Raw genomic sequence first — 13761 nt, 5'->3', positions numbered from 1 at the left:
TATGTGTAATAAATTATAAGAAATAACTTAAATATGATAATATCAAGAATAATATTCAAAGTAATCTAAAGAAGAATATTCAAATAAGTATAATAAATCGTTATTATTATTATAACAAAATTAACACAATCACTGGATTGCTGATACTTTGTTTATAATATGAAATAATGATATGTTAAATATTTGATTTAAATAATTGAGATAAAATTAAGATTGTAGAAGAGAAATAAATCCAAGACCTTTTCAAAAGATCTTGTTTATCAATAATTGAAGAAAATTTTTAATTTTTAAGACATACCTCCTATTCTGTTAAAGTTATTTCTTTAAAAACAAATCTAGAATTAAGTATAGTCTCTGTTAAAGGCATTAATAAAAAAACAATCAAGAATAGCGTAAATTAAGTCCTATAAAATTATAACATTCTTTTTTACTTAAAAGTATATTCGAAAAATTATTTTCTAAATTCAAAAAAATCATTTATCCAACAACTTTTTTAGTCTTTCTTAAATTTCTTAAACAAAAAAATATCAAATAATAGATATATCCACAATTGGATTTATGATATTGAGAAGTGATTGTTTCAGTTTCTTCAATATGCTCTATTTCTACAATAGAGTTCACTTCTAACATACTCGCATTAGAAGGTTCCTCTTCTAATGTGTTGCCAGTCTTTCTTAAATTTCTTAAACAATAAATCTAATAAAAACAATTAACCTTTACTTATTCTAAATGACTAATTCACTACCAACTCTTTGATAGGCACAAGACTATATTGTAGTTTAATACAAAAAGAAAAAATAACCAAACAAATACCTCGATATAATTTTCTTTATTATAAGAAATTAATGTTGCTCACTCATTTCCCCTATTCAATAATGTGCCTATTCTCACAAACAATAAATAAATAGAAGAAAAATAACAAGATTTTAAACTCAAAGAAAGTTATACCATTGATAAGAAACAATAGAAAAGCACTAAGAAACAAATAAATTACTATTATTAAAAATGACTAATGAAATAATCAAATTACTGTATTTATCGTTGGGTATTATAACTGATATATGAACAAAATAATTTAATTTAAAAAGAACCAAAAAAATATACTGTTATCTCAGGACTAATCTAAAAAAATATATTAGTATTGTACTTATAAAACAGTAATTTAATTTTAAGTTCTAATTGAAAAAATCAAAGTTTTAATCAAAAAAAAAAAAGAAATTATAAATAATATTAGAGAATATTAAAAAAATAAATAAACTATAAATACTATTAAAAAAACTATAATAAATCTATAATTGAATAATAAGGGTTTGAGGAAGTAAGAAATAGAAAGAAAATAATAAGAGAAATATAAAAAGCAATCTGAACAAGAAAATGAATTGTCAGATTCATGCCACCCAAGGACGCTAAAGGAAAAGGAGCTGCTGCAGGAAAGAAAGGTGCTTTAACTAAACCAAAAAAATCATCAGGAGGAAAAGCTCCAAAGAAGTCATGGTCAAAGACTAAAGTTAAGGAAAAGTTAAACAACGCTGTTTTATTTGATAAAGCTACTCTTGACAAATGTACTAAGGAAGTTCCATCAATGAAAGTTATTACACCAGCTGTTGTTGCTGATAGAATGAAAATCACATGTTCCCTTGCTAAAATTCTTCTTAAAGATCTTGAAAAGAAAGAATTGATCGTTCCAGTCAAAGTTGATAATCACATTTGGATCTATACTAGATCAGCTAAACACGCTACTGCTGCCCCAACTGAAGCTGAAAAGAAACCAGCTAAGGGTTCAAAGAAACAAGCTAAGGCTTAAGAGGTGTTAATTAAAAGAAGCGATCCTTGTTATAATTTTAGTTTCTTTTTTTGAATAGAAATTAAATAAATAGTTTAGTTAAAAAAAAGTAGTCTTCTTTCATATAATATAAGAGAGAGGAACTTCAAAAACATAGAATGATGGAAGTTATTAAAGATACATTAAAAGAAATGAAAAAAGCTATTGATCAAATGAACGGGAATGAAATAATTGAGTCATTCGCAAAGAGTGTGTATAATATTTTAATACAAATATCAAATACCATATATGGAAAAGATATTAAAAAAGAAAATAAGGATATTAATTTAAAAGAATCTAATTTATCAAATTCTTTTGAAAACACATTACAATTAAATGAATTGTTTTATCTTAAAGAATGGACAGGACAACATGAATTTAGAATATTGTATGATACTGATCAACAACCTTTTTTACAAGAATATATTCAGTTTACAGTCGTTGGAAGAAAAAATCTTGTTTTATTATTTGAAACAACTAAAAATGCATTATTTGGTTGTTATCTTGAAGCTCCAATTTATATCAATGAATATGGATTTGCTGAAGATTTTGATACATTTGTATTTTCTTTAAGAAGTCCAAAGTTACTTAAACCAACTAAATTTGGTAAGTTAAGATCATTTGGCGATTTATGCCATTTTTCCATATCATTTAAAGCTGATAAGCAATGTGTCATAAATGTAGACGGTGCATTTTCAATTATGTTTCCATTAAATGAAGTTGTATCAGAAGTAAATCCAAATTTTAAAGTAAATTTTAAGAATGCATTAGATACACTACTTCTTGGTGATGACACTGATTTTGCATTAAAAAGAATGTTCATATTAGATTCTTATTAAAAAAAGGAAGTTTTATCTTTTTTTGAGTGTAATTAAGTTTAATTAGTAATTTTATTTTCTGTTAGTTAGTATAAGAAATACCATGTTGAAATAAACTAAAAAAGAAGACAAATATATTTAATATAGTTGTATGATAATACAATAAGTACATATACTATGTTAAAACCAATGTAAAACAACTAAACGATGTACATCAAAGGCAGTTGTTTGTGTAAAGAATGTATGTTCTCTTTTTTGATGATCTTTACTTTTATACTTTAATGAAAATTTGCCATGAAAGAATGATCGTGTACCATGAGGACCATTAGGATTTTTAATTTTAATAAATCGTTTTGTTGTAAAAATAAAATTTTTTTCGTCATTTGGCCAAATACAAATAGATTTTCCTTTATGTTTTTGTTTAAAATATATTGGTTCTGAACAAGAAGGATTTCTTAAAGAAAAAGTGAAGTATTTTTTATCGTACATTGAATAAATATAAGATTTCTTTGGATAAGGAATTTTCTATAAATAAATATAAATTTTGTTAAATAATAAAAAATGAGGGATAAGGTGAATAAAAGAAAACGAAAAAGTATCATTTATAAGATATAAATGACTATCAATTTTGATTACCCCTTAGATAGAAATAAAATCAAAATTAATCAAAATTAACAAACTTTATGACAAAAACATCCAAACGCATATCCTGTTTTCGTGATTATAATAAACATAACGTTCTTTTCTCCACATATTTTTTTATTAAGATCTGATGCATTTGTTCCATCTTCTAAACTATTATATAACACTTCATAATTACTAAGTCCAACCCACTCACATAATTTAGGATAAAACTCTTCCATTGTTTCATCTATATCAAGCCTTCTTTGTCTTTCTTCAACTTCCTCATTTTCTATACGATATCTCTCAATTTCTTGTTCCCAATTTTGACGTTCTTCCATACCCATAGCAGCTTTCTTTTGCCTTCTCTCAGCCATGAGTTTAGCTTGACTAATTTGTTGTTGTCTAATTTCTTCTAACCTTTTTTTTTCTAATGTATCAATATTACTTTCATCAGCTCCAAGTAATGCTGCAGTATCAGCTCGTTCTACAGAAAGAGCAAGTTCAACAATTTGAGATGAAGTTTCCATTTCAGGGATGATAGACGAAGTGGTAGAGCTTTCAGAATTTTCGCAATGTGTTACAAACTCCATTATTTGTAATGAAAAGATCTTGATTTTTAATTTTGTTCTGTTTTTTTTCTCAAATCTAAAATTTTGATTTTTTTTCATAAAAATACAAAAAAAATCAAAATTTTTATTGCTTTTATTATTAAAAAAATTTATTTTTAGTTTTTTTTATTACAATAAAATCTTGAAATAGAAAATATATTAATGATTTTGTCATTGATTATTTCTTTTTGATTTTGTAAAAGAAATAAATCTTCGTGATTCAACAAATAAACATTTTAAAAAAAAAGGGATTGGTTATTTTTTATAAAATTGTGTTATTCCAAATCATCTTAAAAATATAGATAAAAGAAAAGAACTGAAAAAAGATAATTTACAAGAAATGAAATTCTTTTCCATCCTTATTTTATTACTTCTTGTAAATGACTCAGTTGCAATAAAAAGAATGAGATTTAAAACTGCACGTAAAGCAGGTGCTTATTTACAAAGAAGTCCAATAGGGTATCAAACAAAAAAAAGCACTAAAAGAGTTACAACAGTTAAAGATGAAAATACTGTCAAACCAAAAGTGATAGAAGTTTGTGTTCCAGTTTCATGTGAAAATAATGAGATATTAGACACAAATTGTATTTTTAATACAACATATAAAATAGCGTGTGGTTATGTTTCTGAAAATAAATGTACTCCAATATCAATTAAAAAACCTTGTAAAACTAAAAAAAATGTTATTTATATTTCATCTAAAAGAAAAGGAAAAGGAAGTAAAATTTATAATATTAAAGCTTTTGAAGACTCTCATTGTTTAAAACCATATCAAGGATTTACTGAAAATATCGTTAATTGTAAATTTAATAATTTAAAAACAAAAAAATTTGGATGTAATCCTGAAAATGAAATTAGTGTTGGTGGTATTTGTGAATGTAAAAGTTGTAGAACTGAAAATATAAAAACTAATATAAAATCAAATGATCAACTAAAAATTAAAAAATCACAAATAAAAATTGGATCTAATCCTTGGCTGTGTTTCTTTGTTCCAGGTTTAGTAGTAATAGTTGTTGTGTACTTTTTTACTCACAAAAGACCATATTAAATGAGTATTAATTTTAAAGTTTTTATGATTTTTTTTAATGAAAGAAAAAAAAACAAAAATATTACGTAATTTGAATCTTCTAAAGTTATTTTATCTTTATGGGGAATGAAGAAACAAAAACAACAAAGAGAGGAAGTCTTTCTGATAGATGCAAATTTGAAAAGAGACCTTTTCATAAAATTAAATCTTCAAAGAAAAATAGATTCTCTCTAAAAGATGACCTTCAACCATCAGACGTTCTTAATTCTCCACACACCTCACTTTCAAATAGTTGTGATATTTTGTCTGAAGATTTTATTAAATCTGTTGACTCAAAAAAAGTACTTTCTCCAAGTCCAAGAATAAAAAAAATTTCTAACAACTCAAAACAACAAAACTCTCCATCTCCATTTAGAACTCCTTCAACCCATTTAGAATCTCCATTGAATTCTTTTGATATGATGTCTTATTCTCCACAATTAACACTTACTTCAGAATATTGTTTAATGATTAAAAAATGGTTTTCATCTATTAAAAATGGAACAGAACAAGTGACTAATGGATACACAGTATTATATGATTCAAATTATCTCCAACTTTCTTCAAGAGACATTTATTCTGTTGTTTCTGGAAAAAATAACTTTTTTATTATTGTACGGTTATTTTCTGGAGAATTATTTGGAAGTTATTATTCAAAGACTGTTCCATGTAGAAATAGTTCTACTCGTGCTGAGATAGACTCAGACCAAAACCATTTCATATTTGTTATTCAAAACTTCTCTACAAAACCTACTTTATATCATCCAGTTAATCTAAAAAAGTCATTAGTCATTCATCCTATCTCTAATTCAGATTTAGTAATCACTATTCCTGGTGCATTTTGGGTTACTTCTGATGGTAAAGTATTTTCAAATTCAAATATAAATTTAACCTACAAAAATGCTATCCCATTAGCTCGTCGTGTTGTTCCTTATTCTAATCCATTGTATCATCTTTCAATTATACAGTTAACTCATTAATTATTGATAGTCAACTCCAAATTTCATTTTTTGTAACTTTTCATTTTATTTTTTTTTTCTTATAAAATAAATATATTTTTATTTTTTTTTTTTACAAAAAGAAAACAAAAGAAAATTTATTTCTTCTTTCTTAAAAAAAATAAAAGCTATAATTTATAATATAAATATTATTATTAATAGAAATAAAGAAAAAATTGCAAGTTACAAAGTTAGCTCATTCAGGATGGAATAAAAAAGAAAATTCTATAATCCATGAGAAAAGTTGAGAACAACTGAACGAACAAATGGAACTAAATCATACAAATAATGGTTTGTGAGCTGTGATACGCTTATTTGTCTTTAATTTAAAAGTATTAACAAAACTAGGAAGAGTCCAAGGAAGCATTACAATTAAAAATTATTGTTATTGGAGAACCAAGTGTAGGTAAGACATCAACTATTAGAAAGTATTGTCATGGTGTATTTGACCAATTATACCGTGCAACTATTGGTGTTGATTTTGCTGTTAAATTTACAACAGTTGATGAACGTGATGTTGAACTTAGATTATGGGATATTGCAGGTCAGGAAAAATATATTGCTATGACTCGTGTTTATGTTTGTTAAAGTGTTTTCAAATAAAAGTTAAGAAGAAATAATAACCAAAATAGTATAATGGAGCACATGGTGCTATTATTATGTATGACCTCACTAATCCAGACACATTTGCAGCTACTGATAGATGGAAGGAAGACCTTGAGAATAAAGTTAAGTTTAATGAACAGTCAATTCCAGCATTATTGGTTGGAAATAAAGCTGATTGTTTAAGTGAAGAAGAATTAAATAAGGCACAAGAAGATTTAATGGCTAAAGTAGCAGAACAAAAGTACTCAGATGGTATTTTGACATCAGCTAAAAGTGGACTTGCAGTTGAAGAAGCAATGGCAAAAATTACACGATTGATATTTAAACAATTCTCTGATCTTGTCAACCCAAAACCTGATGCTAATAATGTTGATATTTCCAAACAAGGTCAACAAACCCAAAAAGAAGGTGGATGTTGCTAATTTATGACATTTTTGCATTAGAAAAGTAGGTTTCTAAATTAATTTAATACAAGTTTATAAAAAGAAATAAATTTTTGTCTAAAGTAATTGAGTTTGATCTTTGTCAATTTGTTGAGTAATTTGAGTTGACTGAGGAATATCAATCAATTTCTCTTCTTTAAAAGGTTGGTCATCCGATTTTATTGGTTCATTAACTTCTTCAATAAGAGAAGGATTTATTTCTGCAGTGTTATTTTCAATGTCGATATCTCTTTTGATAATCTTTGCTATTACATCCAGGTATCGCTCAACATCTTCATTTCCCCAATTTTTAAATAATTTTTTTCTATTCATTTGGCCCATAATGAATATATGAGCATCATTTGATTTTGTTCTAAAATGAACATTTAATCGTCTCCAATTTAATGTGTTAAGTTGTTTAATTATACGGTCATGAATAATACAACCGTCTACCCTTTCTTCAAATATATCTCCATGTTCATTTTGTAATTGGTAATGTTTAGTACAACCATCAACGATATCGTTGTATCCTCTTAAGAAATCAAATCCATCTAATAGGAATTGATCTTGTAAAAAGTCTCTGTCATAAGGAATTGCCCGATCAAGTGCAGAAGATACATAGGGTACTTGTGGTGATGCTCTAATGTTTTGGACTAAAGTGAGATGCTTAAACTTTTTTAATGGAGCAATAACATCATCTTCAACCATTCTTAACAATAAAGGATATTCATCTAAACATAATGGATCATATGGTGGAAAAGGACGATCATTTAGCTCTAATTCATTAAGTGTTTCTCCTTCAAAAACATTTCCAAAGAAAGGTTTAAATCCTGTTTGTGATTTCTTAACACCAGCATGAGGTGATTCTAAAGTAATAAAACTGAATGGGATATAATTTGGATTATTAAATATATTACGATTAAATAATATAGGAATTGCTAACCGGAAATATACTCCACCAAGTGAATGTCCAATAAAATGAATTTTATATTTCTCATCTCCTCTTTTACTTTTAGTATCTTTAAGGTCATTACAAATTTCATTTGCCAATCTCAACGCTCCAACTTCTATACCATCACTTGTTTTTGATTTTAATGAATTGCAACTACAGTACTTCTATTGGTGTTATTACCTTATTATCTTTTTAACGTTAAACAAACAATGATATAATTTGTTTTTAGTTCTTTTTTTATTCCATCTACAAATGGTGCCCAATACTCTTTTGGTTCAATTGAAAGAGCAATTCCATTTTCAAAGAAAAAATAGTTTACTACATTTTCTTTCTTTACAACACTGGAGCTTTTATTATTTAAAAATTCACCTTCCATCTTCACAGTTATGATTATACTTAGTTTTAGTTCTATTACTAATAACAAAAATTAATTTAGTTTTATATAACAATAATAATTTAAGATTATATTTAATAATGTTATAAATAACATTATTAAATTAATATTAAATAACAATTAGTCAAAGAATCAAACTGATACTTAAGAACAAACAAAAAGAAATAACAAACAACTTTGAACTATATACACAATACAATGGAAATCAAAAAAAGGTATACAGGTTGGATTAAGAAATTTGTTTATGGTCTGGTTGTTGTTGATAGCATTTATTTGATTTTAGTTATTAACTAATAAAATTTAATAAAATACCAACGTTATTGTAGTAACTACTTTAACTGAATTATTAAATTTTGTTTTTAATAAATTAGAGTGATTTAAAACGGATGAACTAAAAACTAATCCAACATTAGTTGTTTTATTATTTGCAATATCACTTCTTGTATGTGGATTATCAACAATTTTAATATCAAGTTTTGGAGTTATTCATCAATTAGAGTCAATAACATAAAAATGGAGGATAGAGTTGTATGTGCAATATGGTTTATTATACGTAAGTTTTTTAACAACTTTTATGACACAAATATTTAGACTTTACAACAAGCTTTTTTCGTTAGTTACTTCTTCAACATTTATTATATTATTTGTTATTTGTAAAATATGAAATTCAAAACAAAAGTCAATTTCAAATACTTCTTCTTTAACAAAACCAAAAGGAGAAGAATTAAATAAGTATTATTTAATTAGCTTCTCTCATTTACTTTGAAAAAATATATAAAAAAAAATATGTTTTAAAAAAAATTCAATTGACTAAATATGATAGAAATTTATATTAAATTCCTTTTTATTAAAAAAAAGAATTATTCTTTTTTCTTGACTCTTCTTGTTTATTCATTTGAGAAGCAAAATCAGCACTTTTTTGTGTTTTTAACATAGCAGCATCTTTAAAGAAACACTTTCTACATACAGCACAATATTTATCTGCTCCTCCAATAACTTCAATCGATTCTTCTGTACTAATTCTTAATGAAAAAGCTGCCTTTTTACCACAATTAACACAAATGGCACTTAACTTTTTTACATTTTCACACAATGGAATAAGATTAGTAATTTGTCCAAACGGCTTTCTTTGGAATGTACCATCTAATGCTGCTATGATTACTGACCTTCCATAACTTGCACACGTTTCTGAAAACTCTATTAAATCAGGGAAGAATTGACCTTCATCAATACCAATAACTTCATAACCAAGAGCAGTTTCAAGTAATGGCATTAATCTCATAGCTGGGATAGCTTTCCATGACTCTTTATCATGAGACATTGTTTCATCTTCTGAGCCATACCTAGTATCTTTAGAGTATTTAATAACAACAGTAGTTTTTTTAGAATATTTAAATCTTCTAATAAGCCTTATTAACTCAGTTGTTTTACCACTAAACATAGGACCAATAATTAATTGAATAGAACCATCATATGTTTTTTCTAATTCGTTTTGTGGTGTAACAGGGGCAGTAGAGACACTTGTACTTTCATTCATGATTGCTTCCTTCTTTGTTTAGTTCTATCATTCCTTTTATGTTTAATTTTTCTTTTTTTCTATTTTTAATTACGGTAATATTCCCGATTTATTAAATTTTTTTTTTGTATTTTTTTAACCCTTTTTTATCTCATTCAATTGACAAAGTGTTATGATGCTTATTTGTATTCAAATGTTTTATATAACATATCTTTATTAAGAAGTTTGTAACATTATAAACATGAAGTAAGAAAAAATAAACATCGTTAACTTGTGGCTGTTTTGTTTTGTTAAGAATAGTCAAAAAAAGAAATATTTTTTTTAAGAAAAAAAAAACAAAGAAGTTGATTGTTTATATTATTAATATATTATGTAAGGTTTTGTATAATATTAGATATAAAAATGATTATAATAAAAATAACTCAAAAACTATTTTTCATTCGCAATTTTTTTAAAGAAAAAAAATGTCTTCTAGAAGAATAAAATATAAATAATTCACATAATAAAGAAAACAAAAAATTTTACATATTATATCATCTTTTTGGAAAAAAAGTATTCATAAATTAAACAAGAAGAAAATATAGTTCATCTTATTCAAAAAGTATTTAAATTAAACAAAAGATATCAACAATTACATTTTGAATCTTTTTGACTATTCGTTGTTGAAGAATTTTGATTGACATTAATCAGATCTGGTTCGTCATCAATGTCATTAATAGGGTCTTGTAATATTTCATTAATTCTTTCGCAAAGAGTAACAAAAACTTCATTGACATCTAAAGCATAAACTTTGTGAGACTAATAAAAATAAAATGAAAACAAACTAGTTCCTGTTTTTGCTGAACATGTCATATGAAGAACTCCATACCTATCAATAATTTCTTTAACTTTTGTTTCGTCAACGTTTATTTGTTGATCAGATTTACAACCAACTAACATCCAGATAACATTGTCTTCTGCCTTGTTTTCTTTTTCATTAATCCACATAGGAATACTTGTTAAACTTTTTGGAGAGGTAACATCATAACAAATGATAATACCTTGTGCGTCACGAAAGAAATTTGATGCCAATGATCTAAATCGTTCTTGACCAGCTATCAATAAGTATTCAATTTTAATTAAAATAAAAAAAAAACAAACCAGTATCCCAAATATTGATGTTCATATCTCTATCACTTAAATGTATTGTTTTTTGAAAACAAGAAGAAACAACAGTTGATAAATGAGTATCCAAATAATCATCTGTAACTAACCTTTGAATCAGAGATGTTTTACCAGTGAATGAATCACCTACAAGAACAACTTTAATTCCACGAGTACTCATTTTAATTAAGATTTTTTGTTTACAGAATATTGAGTTACTTCTATATCTTTTTTTTTTCTAATAAAAATAATTGGATTAAATTTAAAAAATAAGAAAAAAATATATAGAACTAATTATAAAGATATATTTATAGTTCTATTTTAAAAATTGTAATTATTTTTAAATTGAAATTTTATTTTAAGAGTTTGAGAAATGAAAAATGAAAAGTGATACTTAATCGAAATATAAAGAAGAAAAAAGAAATGGAGGTTTATTTTTACATTGACGTGCAAATTTAAATTTAGTTGAATACTTTTCTAGTTTATATTAAGAAAATTCCACGAAAAGGAAACCCTTCTGTATGATTGGAATCACCGAAATAATTCAAGAAAAAAGTCGATACAATAACTTTGAGTTCAGTATTTCAACCCTTTATTCATAGAAAGAAGAAATCCAATTCTATATTTTTAAAAAAATCCAAAAAAGAACCCTTTAAACGAACCCTGTGATATTTAAAGAAATGATGGTTTCATCTTAGTTCAAATAGTTAAAAATTGATTCTAAGAGATGAATAGTTCAACAACCGTCTTTGTAGCACGTATAGGAAATAGAAGGGAAAAAGGATTAAGATATCTTTGTGGATATTATGGAGAAATAACAGAAGTTACTTTATTGAGTGATGGAGAAAAAAAAAAGGCATGTGGTTTTGTTAAATTTAAACGAGTAGAAGATGCTATTAGATGTGTTTGTGATGCAAAAGAAAAGAAAGGAATTTTTGTTGACAATAACAAAGTTATTGTGGAATGGGCTAAATCATCACAAATAAAAGAAAGTGATTTAGATAAAACAACTCTTTATATTACTGGTATGAGTAAATGTGATGAATCTTTTATTAAAAATAAAATGGAGCCTTATGGTTTAGTTCAAAAAATCACTATTCCAAGAGGAGAACAAACATATGCATTTGTTAAATTTGAAAATGAAAGTGATGCTTCAAAAGCTAAAAACACTGAAAATGGAAAAGAATGGAATGGTAAAAGAATTGTTATTGAATTTTCTGAAGCTCAAACAAGTAAAAGAAATAGAAGACAAAAAGCAACAATGAAAAGATTTGCACAATTCTTTGGTACAATTTCTTCACCATCATCACCTGGTTTAGAGTATTGTTCAAGTGATGAATCTATTAGTCAAGATGAATATGATTCATGTGATGATTGTTTATTAACACAAAAAGAAGAGAATGAATCTGATAATATTATAAGTTGTTCTATTGATTGGAATATTTTAGCTAACCATTATGGTACTCCAGCTCTTTGGGAAAGTGATGGAGAAGAATTACCTATTTTTGCTAGTTTACGTCAAAAAGAAGAAAAAATAAATCTTCCACTTTGTATTGAATCAATTCTTTACTAAAGATTTTACGCAAATAATCATTTCATTATAATTTGTTTTTATTATTTAATATATTTGGTCTTTAATTTATTATTTTAATAAAGAACATTCAATAATATTATAACTTCCTTGTGATATTACATTAAATGTAACTCCTAGAAGTTGTTTTAATAAAACAAACATAGTTTCAGAATGTAACGATATTTTACCACATGATATCATCGAATGACCATTTGCTAATGCCATTGGAATTAATAATTGGTCTTGAAGAAATTCATCACAACACCCACCATGTTCAAATTCTTCATATAACTTATTTAATGTTCTAATTACAAGATTTTTAAATGTTTCATTATTTTCTTGAACACAACATGATGATATTCTACAATACTCAAATTCAACATATAATTCAACGTATTTGGTTTTCCCATTTGAATGACACCTTCCTTCTACTTCACATACTAATGGCTCTCCATTTATTCTAATATTCTTTCTACACTCCTTTTTAATAAACTGAAGTATTGAAATTATTTCTTCTTCATCTCCTTTTCCACCAACAATTTGTCCACTTATTTTAATTCCATTTCCACGTTCAATTAATTTAATTGGTTGAATAGATGAAGGTGATTGAACTAAACAATCAATTTGTCCTCCCCCTTTTGGGAAAAACCCATACTTTTTGAGTTGAACATTAAGTGTTATTCCCATTAGTTTAAGTACTGGTGATAATATGTCATTGTAAAATTCAGGAGTTGGTGCCCATAATGCATGTGTTCCTCCATGTATTGATACTTGGTGACTTCCTTCTATGCTAATTAATATAGGAAGAAGAGATTGTAATACTAAACAACAACTACCTGCACCTTTCATTTTGAATGTTTTACAAATTGGTTCTTTCATTTCTTTACCTTTACTCCCTTCAAATAATAATTCTAACTGTTTTAAACGAACATTTTCTAATGGAATTCCAAAAATCTCTCCAATTGATTTAATACAAACAATATGTTGCTCAGCAAGTCCTGGTTTTGGTCTATTCTTTCTAATTGAATGAATTTTTATATCAAAATGTTTAATTGATGCAATAGAACAACAAGTTCTTATTATTTGACCACCACCTTCGAGTTGACCACCATCAATTTCCATTATTAATGATTAAATATTTCAAGTTATATCTCAAGATATTTTGAGTCTTGAATAAATGAGAATAAATCTAAGAAAAAAACTATAAAAGAATAGTTTT

The 13761-nt window shown here is 25.9% G+C and overlaps 11 protein-coding genes across 11 annotated transcripts, besides 18 other annotated features; 6 read left to right on the top strand and 5 right to left on the bottom strand.

The window, feature by feature from the left end:
• Positions 1-520: 520 nt before the first annotated feature.
• Positions 521-672: a repeat region.
• Positions 673-1183: 511 nt separating this feature from the next.
• Positions 1184-1355: a microsatellite.
• Positions 1356-1390: 35 nt separating this feature from the next.
• Positions 1391-1804, top strand: EDI_050060 (40S ribosomal protein S25, putative; the record flags this gene model as incomplete). The annotated part of the gene is made up of 1 exon (XM_001738492.1): positions 1391-1804. One exon carries the CDS (start codon positions 1391-1393, stop codon positions 1802-1804), a length of 414 nt encoding a protein of 137 aa, XP_001738544.1.
• A 137-nt stretch (positions 1805-1941) lies between these two features.
• On the top strand, positions 1942-2661 carry EDI_050050 (uncharacterized protein; the record flags this gene model as incomplete). The annotated part of the gene is made up of 1 exon (XM_001738491.1): positions 1942-2661. The coding sequence occupies one exon, from the start codon at positions 1942-1944 to the stop codon at positions 2659-2661; it is 720 nt and encodes a 239-aa protein (XP_001738543.1).
• Positions 2662-2820: 159 nt separating this feature from the next.
• Positions 2821-3932, bottom strand: EDI_050040 (uncharacterized protein; the record flags this gene model as incomplete). The annotated part of the gene is made up of 2 exons (XM_001738490.1): positions 2821-3165; positions 3321-3932. 2 exons carry the CDS (start codon positions 3930-3932, stop codon positions 2821-2823), a joined length of 957 nt encoding a protein of 318 aa, XP_001738542.1.
• Positions 3167-3203: a sequence feature (AT_rich).
• Positions 3911-4036: a sequence feature (AT_rich).
• A 239-nt stretch (positions 4037-4275) lies between these two features.
• On the top strand, positions 4276-4920 carry EDI_050030 (uncharacterized protein; the record flags this gene model as incomplete). The annotated part of the gene is made up of 1 exon (XM_001738489.1): positions 4276-4920. The coding sequence occupies one exon, from the start codon at positions 4276-4278 to the stop codon at positions 4918-4920; it is 645 nt and encodes a 214-aa protein (XP_001738541.1).
• Positions 4674-4704: a sequence feature (AT_rich).
• A 5-nt stretch (positions 4921-4925) lies between the features above and the next one.
• Positions 4926-4984: a sequence feature (AT_rich).
• Positions 4985-5018: 34 nt separating this feature from the next.
• On the top strand, positions 5019-5918 carry EDI_050020 (uncharacterized protein; the record flags this gene model as incomplete). Its single annotated transcript, XM_001738488.1, has 1 exon — positions 5019-5918. One exon carries the CDS (start codon positions 5019-5021, stop codon positions 5916-5918), a length of 900 nt encoding a protein of 299 aa, XP_001738540.1.
• Positions 5919-5960: 42 nt separating this feature from the next.
• Positions 5961-6114: a sequence feature (AT_rich).
• A 110-nt stretch (positions 6115-6224) lies between these two features.
• On the top strand, positions 6225-6964 carry EDI_050010 (rab17, putative; the record flags this gene model as incomplete). Its single annotated transcript, XM_001738487.1, has 3 exons — positions 6225-6227; positions 6285-6515; positions 6569-6964. 3 exons carry the CDS (start codon positions 6225-6227, stop codon positions 6962-6964), a joined length of 630 nt encoding a protein of 209 aa, XP_001738539.1.
• Positions 6965-6998: 34 nt separating this feature from the next.
• Positions 6999-7040: a sequence feature (AT_rich).
• Positions 7041-7042: 2 nt separating this feature from the next.
• Positions 7043-8292, bottom strand: EDI_050000 (uncharacterized protein; the record flags this gene model as incomplete). Its single annotated transcript, XM_001738486.1, has 2 exons — positions 7043-8080; positions 8125-8292. 2 exons carry the CDS (start codon positions 8290-8292, stop codon positions 7043-7045), a joined length of 1206 nt encoding a protein of 401 aa, XP_001738538.1.
• Positions 8293-8338: 46 nt separating this feature from the next.
• Positions 8339-8427: a sequence feature (AT_rich).
• Positions 8428-8577: 150 nt separating this feature from the next.
• Positions 8578-8621: a sequence feature (AT_rich).
• Positions 8622-8651: 30 nt separating this feature from the next.
• Positions 8652-8680: a sequence feature (AT_rich).
• Positions 8681-9075: 395 nt separating this feature from the next.
• Positions 9076-9175: a sequence feature (AT_rich).
• Positions 9158-9847, bottom strand: EDI_049980 (thymidine kinase, cytosolic, putative; the record flags this gene model as incomplete). Its single annotated transcript, XM_001738485.1, has 1 exon — positions 9158-9847. One exon carries the CDS (start codon positions 9845-9847, stop codon positions 9158-9160), a length of 690 nt encoding a protein of 229 aa, XP_001738537.1.
• Positions 9848-9933: 86 nt separating this feature from the next.
• Positions 9934-9965: a sequence feature (AT_rich).
• Positions 9966-10177: 212 nt separating this feature from the next.
• Positions 10178-10247: a sequence feature (AT_rich).
• Positions 10248-10304: 57 nt separating this feature from the next.
• Positions 10305-10360: a sequence feature (AT_rich).
• A 90-nt stretch (positions 10361-10450) lies between these two features.
• EDI_049970 (small GTPase rabi, putative) lies at positions 10451-11150 on the bottom strand (the record flags this gene model as incomplete). Its single annotated transcript, XM_001738484.1, has 3 exons — positions 10451-10602; positions 10651-10920; positions 10967-11150. 3 exons carry the CDS (start codon positions 11148-11150, stop codon positions 10451-10453), a joined length of 606 nt encoding a protein of 201 aa, XP_001738536.1.
• Positions 10937-10961: a sequence feature (AT_rich).
• Positions 11151-11197: 47 nt separating the features above from the next.
• Positions 11198-11331: a sequence feature (AT_rich).
• Positions 11332-11696: 365 nt separating this feature from the next.
• Positions 11697-12542, top strand: EDI_049960 (RNA-binding protein, putative; the record flags this gene model as incomplete). The annotated part of the gene is made up of 1 exon (XM_001738483.1): positions 11697-12542. One exon carries the CDS (start codon positions 11697-11699, stop codon positions 12540-12542), a length of 846 nt encoding a protein of 281 aa, XP_001738535.1.
• Positions 12543-12566: 24 nt separating this feature from the next.
• Positions 12567-12624: a sequence feature (AT_rich).
• On the bottom strand, positions 12612-13664 carry EDI_049950 (RNA 3'-terminal phosphate cyclase, putative; the record flags this gene model as incomplete). Its single annotated transcript, XM_001738482.1, has 1 exon — positions 12612-13664. One exon carries the CDS (start codon positions 13662-13664, stop codon positions 12612-12614), a length of 1053 nt encoding a protein of 350 aa, XP_001738534.1.
• Between the last annotated feature and the right edge of the window lie 97 nt (positions 13665-13761).

This window comes from Entamoeba dispar, genomic scaffold, assembly GCF_000209125.1.
Source record: "Entamoeba dispar SAW760 scf_1105229461401 genomic scaffold, whole genome shotgun sequence".
In the NCBI taxonomy this organism is placed as follows: Eukaryota; Evosea; order Mastigamoebida; family Endamoebidae; genus Entamoeba; species Entamoeba dispar.
This window is presented reverse-complemented; position numbering and strand designations above follow the sequence as displayed.